Raw genomic sequence first — 14,174 nt, 5'->3', positions numbered from 1 at the left:
CCAGGCCACTGCCCAGGGTCACTGCAGATGTCGCTGGGGTGCAGAGCTAGGACACCCTCGCGCCTCCCCGCCCCCCCAAAATAATGCAATGAAGAGGGAGCCAGGAGGAGGCGAAAGCCGCTTGCATTTCTGCACGTCGGCGCCCAGGAAAAAAAGCCAGGCCAACTTTTGGAGGAGGTAGGCAGCCAAACCCTGAGCCTTGTTTCCAAGGAAGAGTGGGGAGGGGAGGGGACAAAAGGGGAGGGGTGGAGTGGTGAGGGCCCCTCCCGTCAGTCTCCGCCCCCCCACCCCCGCCGCCCCCACCGCACCCTGACAGCTGTCCAGCTCTTGGAATTCATTGGTTCCCCCACCCCGCCTCCCGAATACCACCCCAATCCAGTTGAGCCCCCCGCCACACCCTCGCTGTCCTAATAAGGCCGTGCAGAGTGCTGGGGGACCTTTATAAAAGGCGCGGGCTCGCGGGACTCTGCAGGACCTCTGCAAGGAGAAGGCAGGAGTCATCCAGCATCCAGCATCCTCAAAGAGCAACCATGGCCAAGGAGTGGGGCTACGCCAGCCACAATGGTGAGTGCATGCAACCCCAAGCCAGCCGGGTCCAGCGGGGTGCGCCGAGGAGCCCTGGGTTGCCCCCCACAGCACAGACAGGCACCGTTCTCTGCAGAGTAAGATGCAAAACCATGTAGAGGTAAACGCTGCAGGCCCTTTCTCTTCCCTCTCTTACTATTTCCAGCCAAGGAAACTGTAGCTGAAGGCTCAAAGTTCACATCGCCTCTGGGAAGTCAGACAATCAGATTTGCAGTTTGGATGCCACTCACCCTCTGTGACAACTGGACACGGGCACTTACCTTCCAGTGAGCTCGGAGTTGGTATATGAATTCCTGCTGACTTAAGTTTTTGCTCATCTTCGAGATGGGCAGTATGAGTTTTGAGGACGCTAGGAAGCCACACGGGACTGCAAACATTCTCGTGGTCTCCCAGCTGGGTGATAGTGGCATTGTTTTTTGTTAGCGCTGAAGTTCATTTTGATTTAAGGCGCTGAGGCTATATTCTTAAACTAGACAGATGGATTACACTCTGCTAAATATGGTCTCCAGGTAAGTTGCTAACACAGCTCTGCACAGATCTTATTGTCCAACTGATTGACACTGAAGACAGTTTTGTAAATGATTATCTAGCCTCTGTGTTATTTTGCTGGCTTAGTTGATTCGTAAGAGTCCTCCGTAGTGCCACCAAATAGATAAGTCACCTCAACTTTCTTTCCCAGGTCCTGACCACTGGCATGAGCTTTACCCAATTGCCAAGGGAGACAACCAGTCCCCCATTGAGCTGCATACCAAAGACATCAAGCATGACCCATCTCTGAAGCCGTGGTCCGTGTCTTATGACCCGGGCTCTGCCAAGAGCATTCTGAACAACGGGAAGACCTGCAGGGTCGTGTTTGATGATACTTACGATAGATCAAGTAAGTATGACACCTGAGTAGAATCACCCGGACCTATTAGCACAATGGGATGGATGGCACACGAATGGCAGGGGGGAGGGGGGGAATTCATCTCTAAAATGGAGATGACATGTGACTTTGCTTCAGTTGTGAATTATATTTATGTACTGAGAGGAATGTCTCACCCTCCAACCTTGGGCGATTTATGACTGCAGAATGGCCCCATGCCCAAGCAAATAGTTGACAAGGCATTCCTGAAAGGGAACATGGGTAAGGTGGTGATGGCCGTGAATCCAGTGGATATCCTTCAGGGTCTGGCACCCCATTGCTAAGAGGACCCTCACGCGTCTTCCACACTGAGTGTGGAGAGCAAGGCTCCCCTCTCAAGGATAGCAGGCTCCATTTCACAGAACAAGGAGCCCAGCAGAGAAACAAAGCAGGCACTCTGTTCCCTAACCTGGGAGGGTGCCAGTCCAGAGGAGAGAATAGGGCCATTGTGCCAGTTAACATGGCTTTTACTTCCATGCTGCAGTGATATATTTTTTCAAATATAACAAGGTTCATCATATTAATCCTGTTGGTGGTTATTATTTGAGTAGCTGACACGTTTTTCTTGAGTGATACGTGGGTCTGTGAGACTGGAAGCTGCAGTTAAACAAAACAACAAACCAACAACAGTTTGACCTACGCTATTAAGCAGGGTAGTGAAATAATAGAAAATGAAGAGAAACGTCTTACTTCAGTATAAATGAGATAATGCTTTCATTATGCTGGTGCTTGATAGGCAACAATATAATTTCTTATCCCCACCAATAAACCTCTGCGAGGAAGTTAAAATGATTATTATGATCACTGATGTCCTTAAGTAACTTCGCTTAATGAGTGATGCTGCAGTAAAGGGTCATGAAGTCCTAGTTCCTGCCTTCTAGGGTGTCCCAAGGAAGGCCATCCTTAATGACAGAAATTTACATTTTCTTAAGCGATGAGCACACGTTGCCATCCATCTCCCCACCCCTATCCTAGTTCATTAACCCCAACTCAAGGAAAACAGAAACACAAAACTAATCTCTTTAGGCTTACCATACGAAGATGGAAAATGCCGAATATTGGCAATTTCCCCTGGTTAATCAAACTCTCATGTCCAGATAATAATTGTGCCTCGTGATTGAACAGGAAAAGTTGCAATAAGTCAAGACTCCTCATTCCTGCCTGGCCCAGCTCTGATGCTTCAGACCTGCACCGTAATTTCACTGCCCCACTTCAGTCCAATGTTTTGCCTACCCTTTCTAGAGTCGCCGTTCTCTGAATTCTATTTTGATCTCATTTGTATGATTACATCTTTTTAGGTTTCTGCATAGTTCCCTAGTATTCTAGGGCAGGTATTTAAACTTCTGAATCACCTCAGGGACTAAAACAAGATGAAGTGAGGGCGTTGAGGTACTTAGATAACAAGTCCAAGTGGACGCCAGCATTCGCTCCTGTAGCTGTCCACATGATGGATTTCCTAGGAATTTTCTAGATTTTCCTCTTTCATCTCATTTGAGTAGACATAGTCTACTGGGCGCTTGCATGAAAAAGATTGCCTGTAGTCTTAAAGAACAAAAAGAGTGTAGCTGGAAACGAGACACAGAGAAGGAAGTACCGTTTGCTCAATATTGATGGCTGTGCTGGACACTCTGGAGGGGCCACGTAGGTGCGTAATCTCCTTAATCCTCGCAGCAGCTCGGAGAGGTTGGCATTGCTGTCGCTCTCTTAGAGTTGTTAAGTAGGTTCAGCGGAGTTTAGCAACTGCCCAAGATCTCGCAACTAGCAATATGTGGAGCCAGGATCGGAACCCAAATCTGTCCGGCTCTCAGTGGGCACATTATTCCAGTTACGCCGCCTGCCAGCGCTGACCTACTTTTTGGTGGTCTGCATCCTCATCGTCCTTCCGTTGTTTTAATGTTGGAATTTCCAAATGTTAATTGGACACGTGGAAAATCACAGAGCAAGCAGACCACACAGCAAAGACAGAAAAGGAAAAAAAAAGTCCTTTATTGGTCCATGCCAGGGCTTTGTTTTGTGCGGAGACCAGGGTGCATGAGACTGACACCACCTAGTCCACAGGCTGACAGGCAGGGGTGGGGGGTGCGCTTAAAAGAGGGCTCTGTAAATAAAACTCATGAGCTCACTGTTGGCCTGGCTTCTCTGAATGACAGTGCTGAGAGGCGGCCCTCTCACCGGACCCTACCGGCTCCGCCAGTTCCACCTTCACTGGGGCTCCTCCGATGACCATGGTTCTGAGCACACTGTGGACGGAGTCAAGTATGCAGCGGAGGTGAGTGCAATGGCCATGAATCATGAACAGCAAATGCTGACTGAAACAGCACCCACTGTGGTCCTTTAGCCGATGGTGGTAGAAAGAGCTGTAGTCGTTTTAACATGAAATCCCCGAAGGATGCAAATAGTGATTAACATGTTTGGCTGCCTGGAGGTTCAAGTCTTCCCCCCCCCCCGCAGCCCCCAGGGTCCTTGCAAGAATGGGCTGATTACCTAGTTTCCAGAAAGTTAACCTCTGAAAGTTCTATGACCCAATTCCAGTCTGACACTACATGTAGCAGCCGTGGGTTCAAAGCAACTGGTTCACTGGTTTTGTTTGAGCGAGACTTGCCCGGCGCCGGAGGCTAGCCAGGTGAGGGGAGTAAAAGCACTAGCATCGTACATGAAGATGTCCACAGCTCGATGAAGACATTAGACAGCTGCTTGACAGAAAGGGGCAGAACCTTGAATGGAGCTGCAAAGATAAGGATCACTAACACGTCCTACCCGCTGGCAGGCCCGCACGCCTTTCCTCCTCTCAGCAACTTGCAGGTGGGCTCCAGACGAGGAAACGGAGGCACAGAAATGTCACAGAGCAAACCCCCATGGCTGATGTACCTGACGCAGATGGTTTCAGGGCCCGGTGGCAGCACACACTCCTCCCCGCTCATTTAAGCCATTCAAGAAAAGCATGGCTCCCAGCTCAGATGGAGGCATGGGCGTGCCAGGGAGCCGTGCCCAGCAATGAAGACAAGCCTCCTGAAGGCTCCTTCCCAGCCTGGGAGGGGACATTGTCCGCCAATGTCCTGGCACTTTCCAGGTTCTTGCAAACGTCAGGTGCTGCCCTAGGAGCCACCCGCGAATATTTCCCTAGTGGAATCCTTAGGCTCGCTGCCCTGAAGGCGGTGCGGACTAATAGCCCCCCTTTGGGAGAGAGGAGAGCTGCCTCATAAGGTGGCCAAGGCTGCCGTTTTTCTAGTGGTCTAAGGGGTAGGGAAAAGGAGGCAGGCCCTTGACAAGATGGATTGCAACAAGAGGCTCCAACCGGAGATCATTGTGAAGATGATGCCCAACCAGGCAGTGGTTCATTCTGCTGTATGTATGTCGGACAGACATGAATAAGGACCACATCCTTCTCCACAGAGGGGCTGATGGTGGATTAGAACAGCCGGCCTTGGGCTAGCAGGCTAGTACGTAACCCCTGCAGCCATTCTCACTGCCCTTCTGTCCATGCCGCCAGCAGAGCTACCCAGAGGCTAGAGTAGAACGGCTCTGTGGGGATCCAAGACTGTAACTCTTTACAGGAGTAGAAAGCCTCATCTGTCTCCCTGGGAGTGGTGGGTGGTTGCCAACTGCTGACCTTGCAATCAGCGGCCCACCGAGCAACCACTACGCCATCAAGTCTGCTCCAGCAGTTACTTGGCAGCTTAATTATTGAAGTAAACGCTAGGTGAGACCCAAAGTACTTCACTGAGATCAGGGTTAACTATTGAAAACATGTTTCCAGGGGTCACGAGAGCTTGTATTCTCTTGTCACTTTGTCTAACTCAACGTAGGGAATCTCATTATTCCAACGTGTGCCCATGTTCTAAACTAAGAGAAGATTATCACCAGGTTCTAGAAAACAGCTGCTGAGAGGAGGGAGGGAGGAAAGTGCCCAGGAACCTCACCCCCTTCTTTGCCCACCGCCCTCCCCACTGACGCTCCTATTAATTGTGTTGGGGAGTTAGCAGCTTCTTATTTATGGCTCCACATTTCAGTATTAGATCTAGAGAATGAAGTGTTCTTTCACAAAGCTTATCTCCTAATTTGAGTGGGTGTGATACAAATACAGTTTTATAAATTATTACAATGCCACAAGTATATGTACCAGGAATCTATGTACTTTACACTTGAGCCATTAAAAATTTCATCCAAATACTACCTGTTGACCTTTAGAATTTTATCTTCTCCCGTGGATTTATTCAGCAAACTCAGCATGGACAATTATTTGGCTTATTGTGGATAATTGTGAGAATAATCCCTTGTTCCCAGAATCCCCCCCTAACTTGCATTCCGTGGTTTCAGCTGCATTTGGTCCACTGGAACCCAAAGTATAACACCTTTGGAGAAGCTCTGAAGCAGCCTGATGGGATAGCCGTGGTTGGCATTTTTCTGAAGGTAAGGTCAACAGTGATTCTACTGTCTCTTTTAAAAGCTAGCTCCCCGTTAGGGCATAAAACTCACGGCCATCTAGTGAATTCCAAACCATAAGTGCATCTATAGGACAGACTAGGACTGCCCTCATGGGCTTCTGAGGTTGTCAGTCTTACAGGAGCCTCATCTCACAGAAAGCCTCATCTTTCTCCCTTGGAGCACCTGAGGGTTTTGAACTAGTGACTTCGTGATTAACAGCCCAACTCATAACCCACTACACCACCAGGGCTCCTCCCCAATGTATGACCCAAACCAAACTCATGGCCCTGGAGTCCCTTCCGACTCAATGTGGGTTTCTGAGACTGTAACTCTGCAGGAGTAGAAAGCCTCATCTTTCTCCCACTGAGCGGCTGGTGGTTTTGAACTTCCTACCTTGCAATTAGCAGCCCAATGAGTAACCATGACATTACCAAGGATTCTATCCCCAACTTTTTATTGAAGTTGGGGGGTGGCGGGGAGGAGGGGGAATGGTACTTTTCCCTTATCTTGTACAATTTCCAGTATTTTTCAACCAATTGAGATATTTATATTGAGATCAGCTCGGATCTTTTGTGGTGGTGTTGGTTGATGTTGATGCATGGCAGGCCCTCCCCTCCGTGTCTCGAGAGGTACTTTCAGAAGCTGACACCAGGCCTGTCTTAAAGGGCCACCCACAGACACCTAACCGTAGGCGATCCTCCCTCCCAAGTGTACCTCTGTTACACTGTTAGAACCCTTAGCACTTCTAGATCCTCTCAAAGGGTAGGGTATGTGTGCGTGAGCACGTGCCTGGATGGTGGACAAGGGCGGAGCCGTGCTGGGCTCGTACCTGTAGTGGTGGAGAGAGCAGGGAAGGCACGAATTCATGATCTTTTCCTTGGACTCCATTTTAGTGGCACTGGAAACCAGAAAAGCCAATGCTGGGAACCCAGTCCTGGCTCGACACCCGGGGCTTAGGATGGCCACGACTCACATGATCCTAGGCTAAGACAGCACATGGAATGCTTGTGTTGTTGGGCCAGCTTTGGTTTAAAGAGGTCTTAGTGTCATTAGCACATGAGTTTAGTGGTAACATAATATCGACTTTAAGTCTCATGTGAAAAGCTGCCTTCTTTAGTTCCGAATGACCTAATTCGTTTCATGTTATGACTCCACAGTATCCCTTTCCCAGCGTCAACAGGACACAGACGGAAGTAAAGTAGGGTGGAGAGGAAAGAGACGCTGAGCTGCCTGTCTTTTGGATAGGTAGCCTTCCCTCTAGTGCTTCTTCTGTAAAAAGGAAAGAAAGAAAGAAGTGACCTTGCAGAGAAGGTCAAGGGCAGAAAGCTAGGTCAACTTGTCATTTTGTGGTATTGTATTTCAGAGGCTTGAAGTTTAAGTTTAGATCAGAAAGCATATACTCTAAAATCTTGGATGGAAAATAAACTTGTTTTCCTGTAGAACACGATATTCTGGCAGCTCCATAAACACCAATTGCAGATGGATGGACCGAAATCTGCTTTGAAGACAATCTGAAATTATGGAGAAGAAAACTATAATTCTTGATTTTCTATTCTCTTTGCAGATAGGACGCGAGAAAGGCGAGTTCCAACTGCTTCTGGATGCACTGGAAAAAATTAAGACAAAGGTAAAGAGAGACAAATGAAACCTTCCCTTCTAGAACAGAAGGTGGGCGTTTTGATTTTCTTCCCACATTTCCCCATGCCTTCCTTTCCGCTACACTTGGTTACGTTTGAGGATGCGCCAAGTGCACACAAGAAAATGCCCTCGTTATCTTTTTATGGTTTACAGTTTTCGGAGCAGCTTCGCCTGCATCAGCTTCTTTGATTCTTATAGACGCCTTTGCAGATGGTGATGATCCCACTGAGTTGGGGAGAGCCAGAGAAATTGAGTCCGTTCCCTGTCCCCCCACCCACATGCTCAGAGAGGTAGTTATGCATGTCAGGGCTCCCTCTTCTCTCCTGGGCCAGGCCGGTGCCATGTAAATCTTAGCAGGGAGATCACAGAACACCTCTGATTCCGATTCATACTGACCCCACTTGTCAGAGTAGAACTGCTCTGCAGAGGGGCATCGTCGATGGCTGGGATTTCCGGGTTAAATTGTCAGGAATTTTTTCAGTGGTACCTCTGGGTGGACTTGAACATCCCACTTTAACAGTCCAGCACTCACCCTTTTGATCACTCAGGGAGCTCCAGTCTTCACAGCCCCCAGAAAACAGAAATCCTCTGCCACCAAGCCTAGTTCAACTCACAGTGGCCCCCGGCAGGGTTTCTGAGCTCGTCATTATTACTGGGAGCACACAGCCACAGCTTTCTACTGCGCAGCGGCTGCGGGGTGAAAACAGCAACCTGGAGGTTAGCAGCCCATCACTCACCATCATCTTAGGTGCCAACTCTTCCTATGAACAGATGCATTTTAATTGTCTTTTGGGACTGATGCAATCAAATACTATGAACTATGATGGCCAGAGAAAGTGAATATTCTCAATACTATACTCAATACAGATGAGAGCCTCTCTCTTTAACTCTACTATATAACATATACAACACCCCACCCACTGCCATTGAGTAGATTCTAACTCACAGTGACCTTACAGGACAGCATAGAATTGCTCCTGTGAGTTTGAGACTGTAACTCTTTACAGGAGTGGAAAGCCTCATCTTTTCCACATATCTAGCTATATAGATGTGTGTGTGTGTGTATATATATATATATATATATATATATATATATATATATAGCTGAGTGAAGGTTTCCATATGCATCTTTTTCCATTGAATTGATTGCAATCCCCACAGTGAACATCATTCCCTCTCTGAGTTTCCTCTTTCCAAGCCTCCTCCTGTCCTAATTCTTCTCTCCTCCTGTGCTTTGTCCTTGGGGAAACACTGCCCTTGTGGTAGCAAATGGTTTAGTAGTCTAAAGAGTGTGGCTTCCTGGTATTATATGTCCCCCTAAAGACCTCTCTATGGTTTGGCTGATGGAGCCACCAGGAGTGGGGAGGGTTGAGTTTGATTCAAACCCACAGGCTCCCACCAGCCTTTCTCCAATCAGTAAGTCAGACTTTTAGTTTACTTTGTGATTTTGTTTAGATACACATTTCTCTCCCGCTGTATCCAGGACCTCTGGATGCGATCCCTTTCAGAGCCGTTGGTAGTGGTAGCCAGGCACCATGTCGTTTTCTAGTTGGGTCGTGGGAGCCTGTCCTCTGGGCTAGTCATTGCTTCCGAGCCTCTCTGACTTACACCATTTTTCTTTGCTCTGGATGGAAAATGACCACTTCCGATGACGGCTTACAAGCTTTTAGAACCAGGCTTTTCCTCAGCAAAACAGGAAGGGAACCCGGTTGTTAACGGCCAGCTAACCTTGGTGTTTCCCCAGGCCCAGCGACTTATTCTCTCGAGGCTTTTGGTTATGGCTAAGATCTTTACATAACATTGTACCCTGTCTGGTCTCCCATATTCATAGAGATATGTATATGAATGTATTCACAAAGAATATAAATTATCAAAGGTTAATGAAGGAGGGAGGAAAAAATGAGCTGATACCAAGGGCTCAAGTACAAAGAAAATGCTCTGAAAATGGTGATGGCAACATATGTACAAATATGCTTGACACAGTGGATGGATGGATTGTGACGAGAGCTGTAAGAGCCCCCAATAAAATGATTTAAAAAAAACCAAAAATCAATGGAGTAACTCATGAAATAAGTCTGACACAGTCTACTTTGAAAAAGTGTTAGAATTATATGTAGACTGATAGTTTGAAAAAGGGACAACATAGCTTAGTGATTGCATCAGATAAAGTCATCATACGCAACCTCCCATTAGTTCCTTCTTTCCCAAAGGTACAGACTTTACCAAAAGTTCTCCATCCTCAATTGCATTTTAAATACTTGCTCACCACTGTGAGCCACCTCCATGGGGCAGACTACTGCTGACTTTGCCAACAACATCCCTTCTCTCTTAGGGCAAGGAGGCGCCCTTCACACCCTTCGACCCGTCCTGCCTCTTCCCCACCTGCCGAGACTACTGGAACTACCATGGCTCCTTCACTACACCACCGTGCGAGGAGTGCATTGTGTGGATCCTGCTGAAGGAGCCCATCACAGTGAGCTCCGACCAGGTAAGCAGCAGTCATGGCGGCTTAGGAACAGGCAGACTTGTATCTGCCGGTGCAGTCAGACACCAAGTGGAGGCTGACGGAATGGCCGTACAACTAGATTCCATAACTAGCCTTGCCCTAGTGACTGCCATCACTCCGCTCCATCCTCTAAAACTTGACTTCCAGAAGAAGCCAGGAGAAGCGAAATGGCTCTCAAATTCAATGAGGACCATGCGTCTACTCTAGAAACATTGAGGCTCTTCCATGACAATGCAGGTTCTTGGGAGTTTGGAGGTCCCTCCCAATACCAGGTCCTATTTGGAGTTGAGGAGACCTGGTGGGATAGTGGTTACATGTTGGGCTGTGATCCAAAAGGCCAGCAGTTCAAAAGCACCAGATTCTCTGTGGGAGAAAGATGGGGACTTCTATTCCCTCGAACAGTGAGAGTCTTAGACACTCACAGGGGCAGCTCTACCCTGTCCTATAGGCTTGCACTTGATGGCACTGAGAGAGTGAGTGAGTGAGTAAGCGAGTTAGGAGATGATGTGCCCTTGGGCTGCTAGCCACAAGCTCACCAGTTCAAAACCACCAATGGATCCATGGGAGATATATGAGGCTTTCTACCCCCATAAAGCGTTCCAATCTAAGAAACCCTCAGGGGCCGGTTCTACCCTGTCCTCTAGGGTTACTATGTCACTAGTGTCATTCTGTCCTATAGGGTCACTATTCTACTCTGTCACTGTGAGTTGGAATCCACTCAATGGAAGTGAGTTTGAGAATGTGAGATCAAGATGAGAATTGACTGGACAGCAACGGATATGGGGTTGTTTTGTTTGGCTTTGGGTTTAAATAGGAGACAGGAATTTGAATGCAACCCCAGAGAGGAGAAAGATGCCAACTGGAAGAACCTTAACAACCTGGTGAGGTGTAGATCATTTTCCCAGTTTTACAGATGAGCCGAGGCTCAGAGAGTCAGGTCCTTTACTGCTGATCACACAGCCAACAAGTAAGAATCTAACTCCATCTGTCCACGCTCTGCCTTCTTGGTCATCATCAAGGAAAGGCTGTTGGGCAGAAACTAAGGAAAGAGGGTCATGGAGAAGAAGGGACGAAAGCCAGTGGGCAGCACAGTGACCCCTGTCGAGATGCTGAACATCTCCTGGCATAGTGAGATGACCTCTTGAGTCCCAACCCCTGCCCTGGACAGTCATATTCGTCTTTCTGTCGGGAGTGGACTCAAGTGTCAAAAGATCCCATTCAACCTCCTCTTTCATGGATTCAGATATCTTTGAAAGAAGACAGTGTTTCAACACTGAAATGAAACGTTAACTCATGGGAATTTCCAAAATTTCTATGGGGTTGAACACCTTGAAAATTCAACATGAAGGAAGACTCTATTTGTGTGTGTGTTCTTAAAAAAAAAAAAAAAGGACCCCATTCACCTGTACATGGAAAGGCTTGCTCCTCTTGTGATTTGCATGATGTTCACATACTGTCACCTCCTCCCACATAAGGTCCAGGGCTGGCAAAAATAGTCACTTCAGAATCTGGGGTGTGGGGAGGGATGTTTTGACTTGAGGGTGTGGTGATTCTGTGTAAAGTGAAGAAAAGGGTCTTACGAATCAAGAAAATGTTTGTCATGCTGAGAGCCTGGGAGCTAAGTGATTCTGACACTGGAGGTCAAATTTTGTAGCTTGCTTGCCTTATTTGAAGAACAAACAAAAAAACAAAACCCCAGTCATTTATAACTTTTCACAGTGTAGTGTATCTAAACCAAAGAAAACCAAAAACCAGTCGCCGCCTATAATTCTGACTTACAGCGACCCTCTAGGATGGAGTAGACCTGGCCCCGTAGCTATTTTAAGCTGTAGTTCAAGTGCAACGGCCAATAGAAACGTCTCACTGTGCCCACTCCCCTTCACCTCCAGAGGGCGCAGGGCATGAGCTGTACCCGTCATGCCCTGGATACACTGGGCCTCTACACCAACCTTGCCTTAACAGCCACTGCGCCAGCAGGGCGCTTGAAAGGTGTGTCTGGTCTGAGTGTCTGAAGGTCATGCTGACACTGTGCCTCTACCCCTTGCAGATGGCCAAGCTGAGGAGCATGTACTCCAGCGCCGAGAACGAGCCTCCGGTGCCCCTGGTGGGGAACTGGCGCCCTCCACAGCCCATCAAGGGCAGAGTGGTGAGAGCCTCCTTCAAATGAGGCCCCTCCCACATGCCCTCTTCAGGAAAGGAACGCTGCCCATGTAAAGCGTTGCCCCTGGCTTCCTGCTGGTGCTCCTGACTCAGTCTACTGGGATTCCCCACGGGAGAGACACAATCACCAAGAGATGAGTTACTCCCGACAAGATCTCCTACGAAAGCATAGATTCCGTATCTGACCTTTTGTGAAATCCGCCCTCCCAGTAGCAGTAGATTTCTAGTAAAGTTTCAGAGAAGGAGAAACCGATCGTTGAGGAAGGAAGGAAGGAAGGAAACAGAAAATAAAAACGGTGATCGGTCACTATTTGTGAGATCTTAAATTTCACAGAGTTTCAGATGAGGAATCACGAGTTGCCCATCTTAACGGGAATAATGCATAATCCTGCACTTAATCGTAGACGTGCCCCAGAGATCTCACTGAACATCTTTCAGAAGCTAAAATTAACATGGACACCGAAAACTGCGATGTTAACGCAGGGCAGCTCTTCATTAAAGATAAAATCAATCCAGACTATCCTTTATCAAGACGTTAGCTATTACTAAGAATTCCTTATTTTGACCATCCAGAAAAGCGAAACACGGAAAGACCAGGTGTTCAAAAATTTGAATCCAGTTTTGAGTTTCTTTTTCCTAAAGGTGGGTCACGATTTTCCTTTACCTGAAGGAGGGCCATTTATTTTTACTGTATTTTTACTATGGCTACTTCTATCTTTGCATGCCTATTAAGCCCCAAACTGCCTCATTGTGCCTTCTAATTTGAGGCAGAATTACTGATCCCTGTGCCTCACGCAGGAGTTAACAACTCACTTCAAGTAAAAGCACCTGAACCAATAAAGACACGGTTGCAAACAGTTGTGTGCTGTGTTCATCTCTTTGTAACGACAAGGGGTTATGGATGAGCACAAGAAGAATGGAGGAAAACCAAGAATAGCAAACGCTGTAAGCTTGTGTTGGAGCCAAGGTCTCCGCTTGATGGGATGTCACCCCTCAGCAAGGTGGGGGTTCACAGAGCGGCCAACGCAGGGGTATTTTGAAGTGACTCCAAAATGAACCATTTTGTGTTAAAATCACACACCGTCGGTCCATTCCTCGATAAAATGCCGTTTTCGGAGAGGGCACTGCAGAGAATCAGAGGAAGGTGCAACTCTCTAACTTGAACTTGCAGTTTGAAGTGGGTTCGGAGTTCTGGGCTCCAGATCCGTGCAAAGGCACCTTGTGCCCTTCCCACCCCACCCCCCTTACATGCCATAAGACGATGCTATGTAAAAATACAACTGTTTGAACCGTCCACACTGAATATTTTCAGGCACAAAATTGCTAAAGACTCTCTCTTGCAGTAGGTAGCTGTGATAGGCGCTTTAGCTCATCCCTATGCCTTTTAGAAACTGCCAACAGTACATTCCTTGCCTGGAGGACTGAGAATGGTCTAGGGCCAGGAGAGGCCTGACGAGCCGGAAGTCAAGTCATCCGCCAGAGTCCTGTGAGGCCGACATTATTTAATAGATTACCACTTGGGTGAAGTCAAACCAGGTTGGTCAGTGCGAACTGGATGTGTTAATTAAGTCCCTTGAAATTTGGAGGTGTGGAGCTCTCGTCATTAGAGGTAATATACACGCGGATTCTCTCAGGGCACGTGCTTAGTAATGCTCCAGCATTGTCAACAGGTAGCCGACATACACTGGCTGTGAAGGGAGACGGTAGAAGTTAGCGGCAATGATCCCAAACCTGGCTGCCAGCAGATTCCAACTCATGGTGATCCCAGGTGTTACAAAGCACAGTTGCCCCACAGGGTGTTAGTTCTTGGCTGTTATCCTTATAGAAACAGTTCACCAGACCTTTCTTCCAAGGGGCCACCGGGTGGGTTTGAGCAACCGACTTTTAAGTTAGCAGTTGAATACAAACCCCGTGTGCCATGCAGACCCATTACTGTTTAAGAAAACGGGCCTGGAA

The 14,174-nt window shown here is 47.8% G+C and overlaps 1 protein-coding gene across 1 annotated transcript; it reads left to right on the top strand.

Annotated features, from left to right (window-relative positions):
- Positions 1 to 530: 530 nt before the first annotated feature.
- Positions 531 to 12,947, top strand: CA3 (carbonic anhydrase 3). Its single transcript, XM_075550624.1, has 7 exons — positions 531 to 564; positions 1,265 to 1,462; positions 3,640 to 3,758; positions 5,807 to 5,899; positions 7,479 to 7,541; positions 9,885 to 10,040; positions 12,106 to 12,947. Exons 1-7 carry the CDS (start codon positions 531 to 533, stop codon positions 12,223 to 12,225), a joined length of 783 nt encoding a protein of 260 aa, XP_075406739.1. The 3' UTR covers positions 12,226 to 12,947.
- Positions 12,948 to 14,174: the final 1,227 nt, after the last annotated feature.

The sequence above is a fragment of the Tenrec ecaudatus genome, chromosome 5 (genome assembly GCF_050624435.1).
Source record: "Tenrec ecaudatus isolate mTenEca1 chromosome 5, mTenEca1.hap1, whole genome shotgun sequence".
Taxonomy (NCBI): Eukaryota; Metazoa; Chordata; class Mammalia; order Afrosoricida; family Tenrecidae; genus Tenrec; species Tenrec ecaudatus.
Note: the sequence above shows the minus strand (reverse complement) of the source record. Positions and strands in the feature narration are given on the sequence as shown.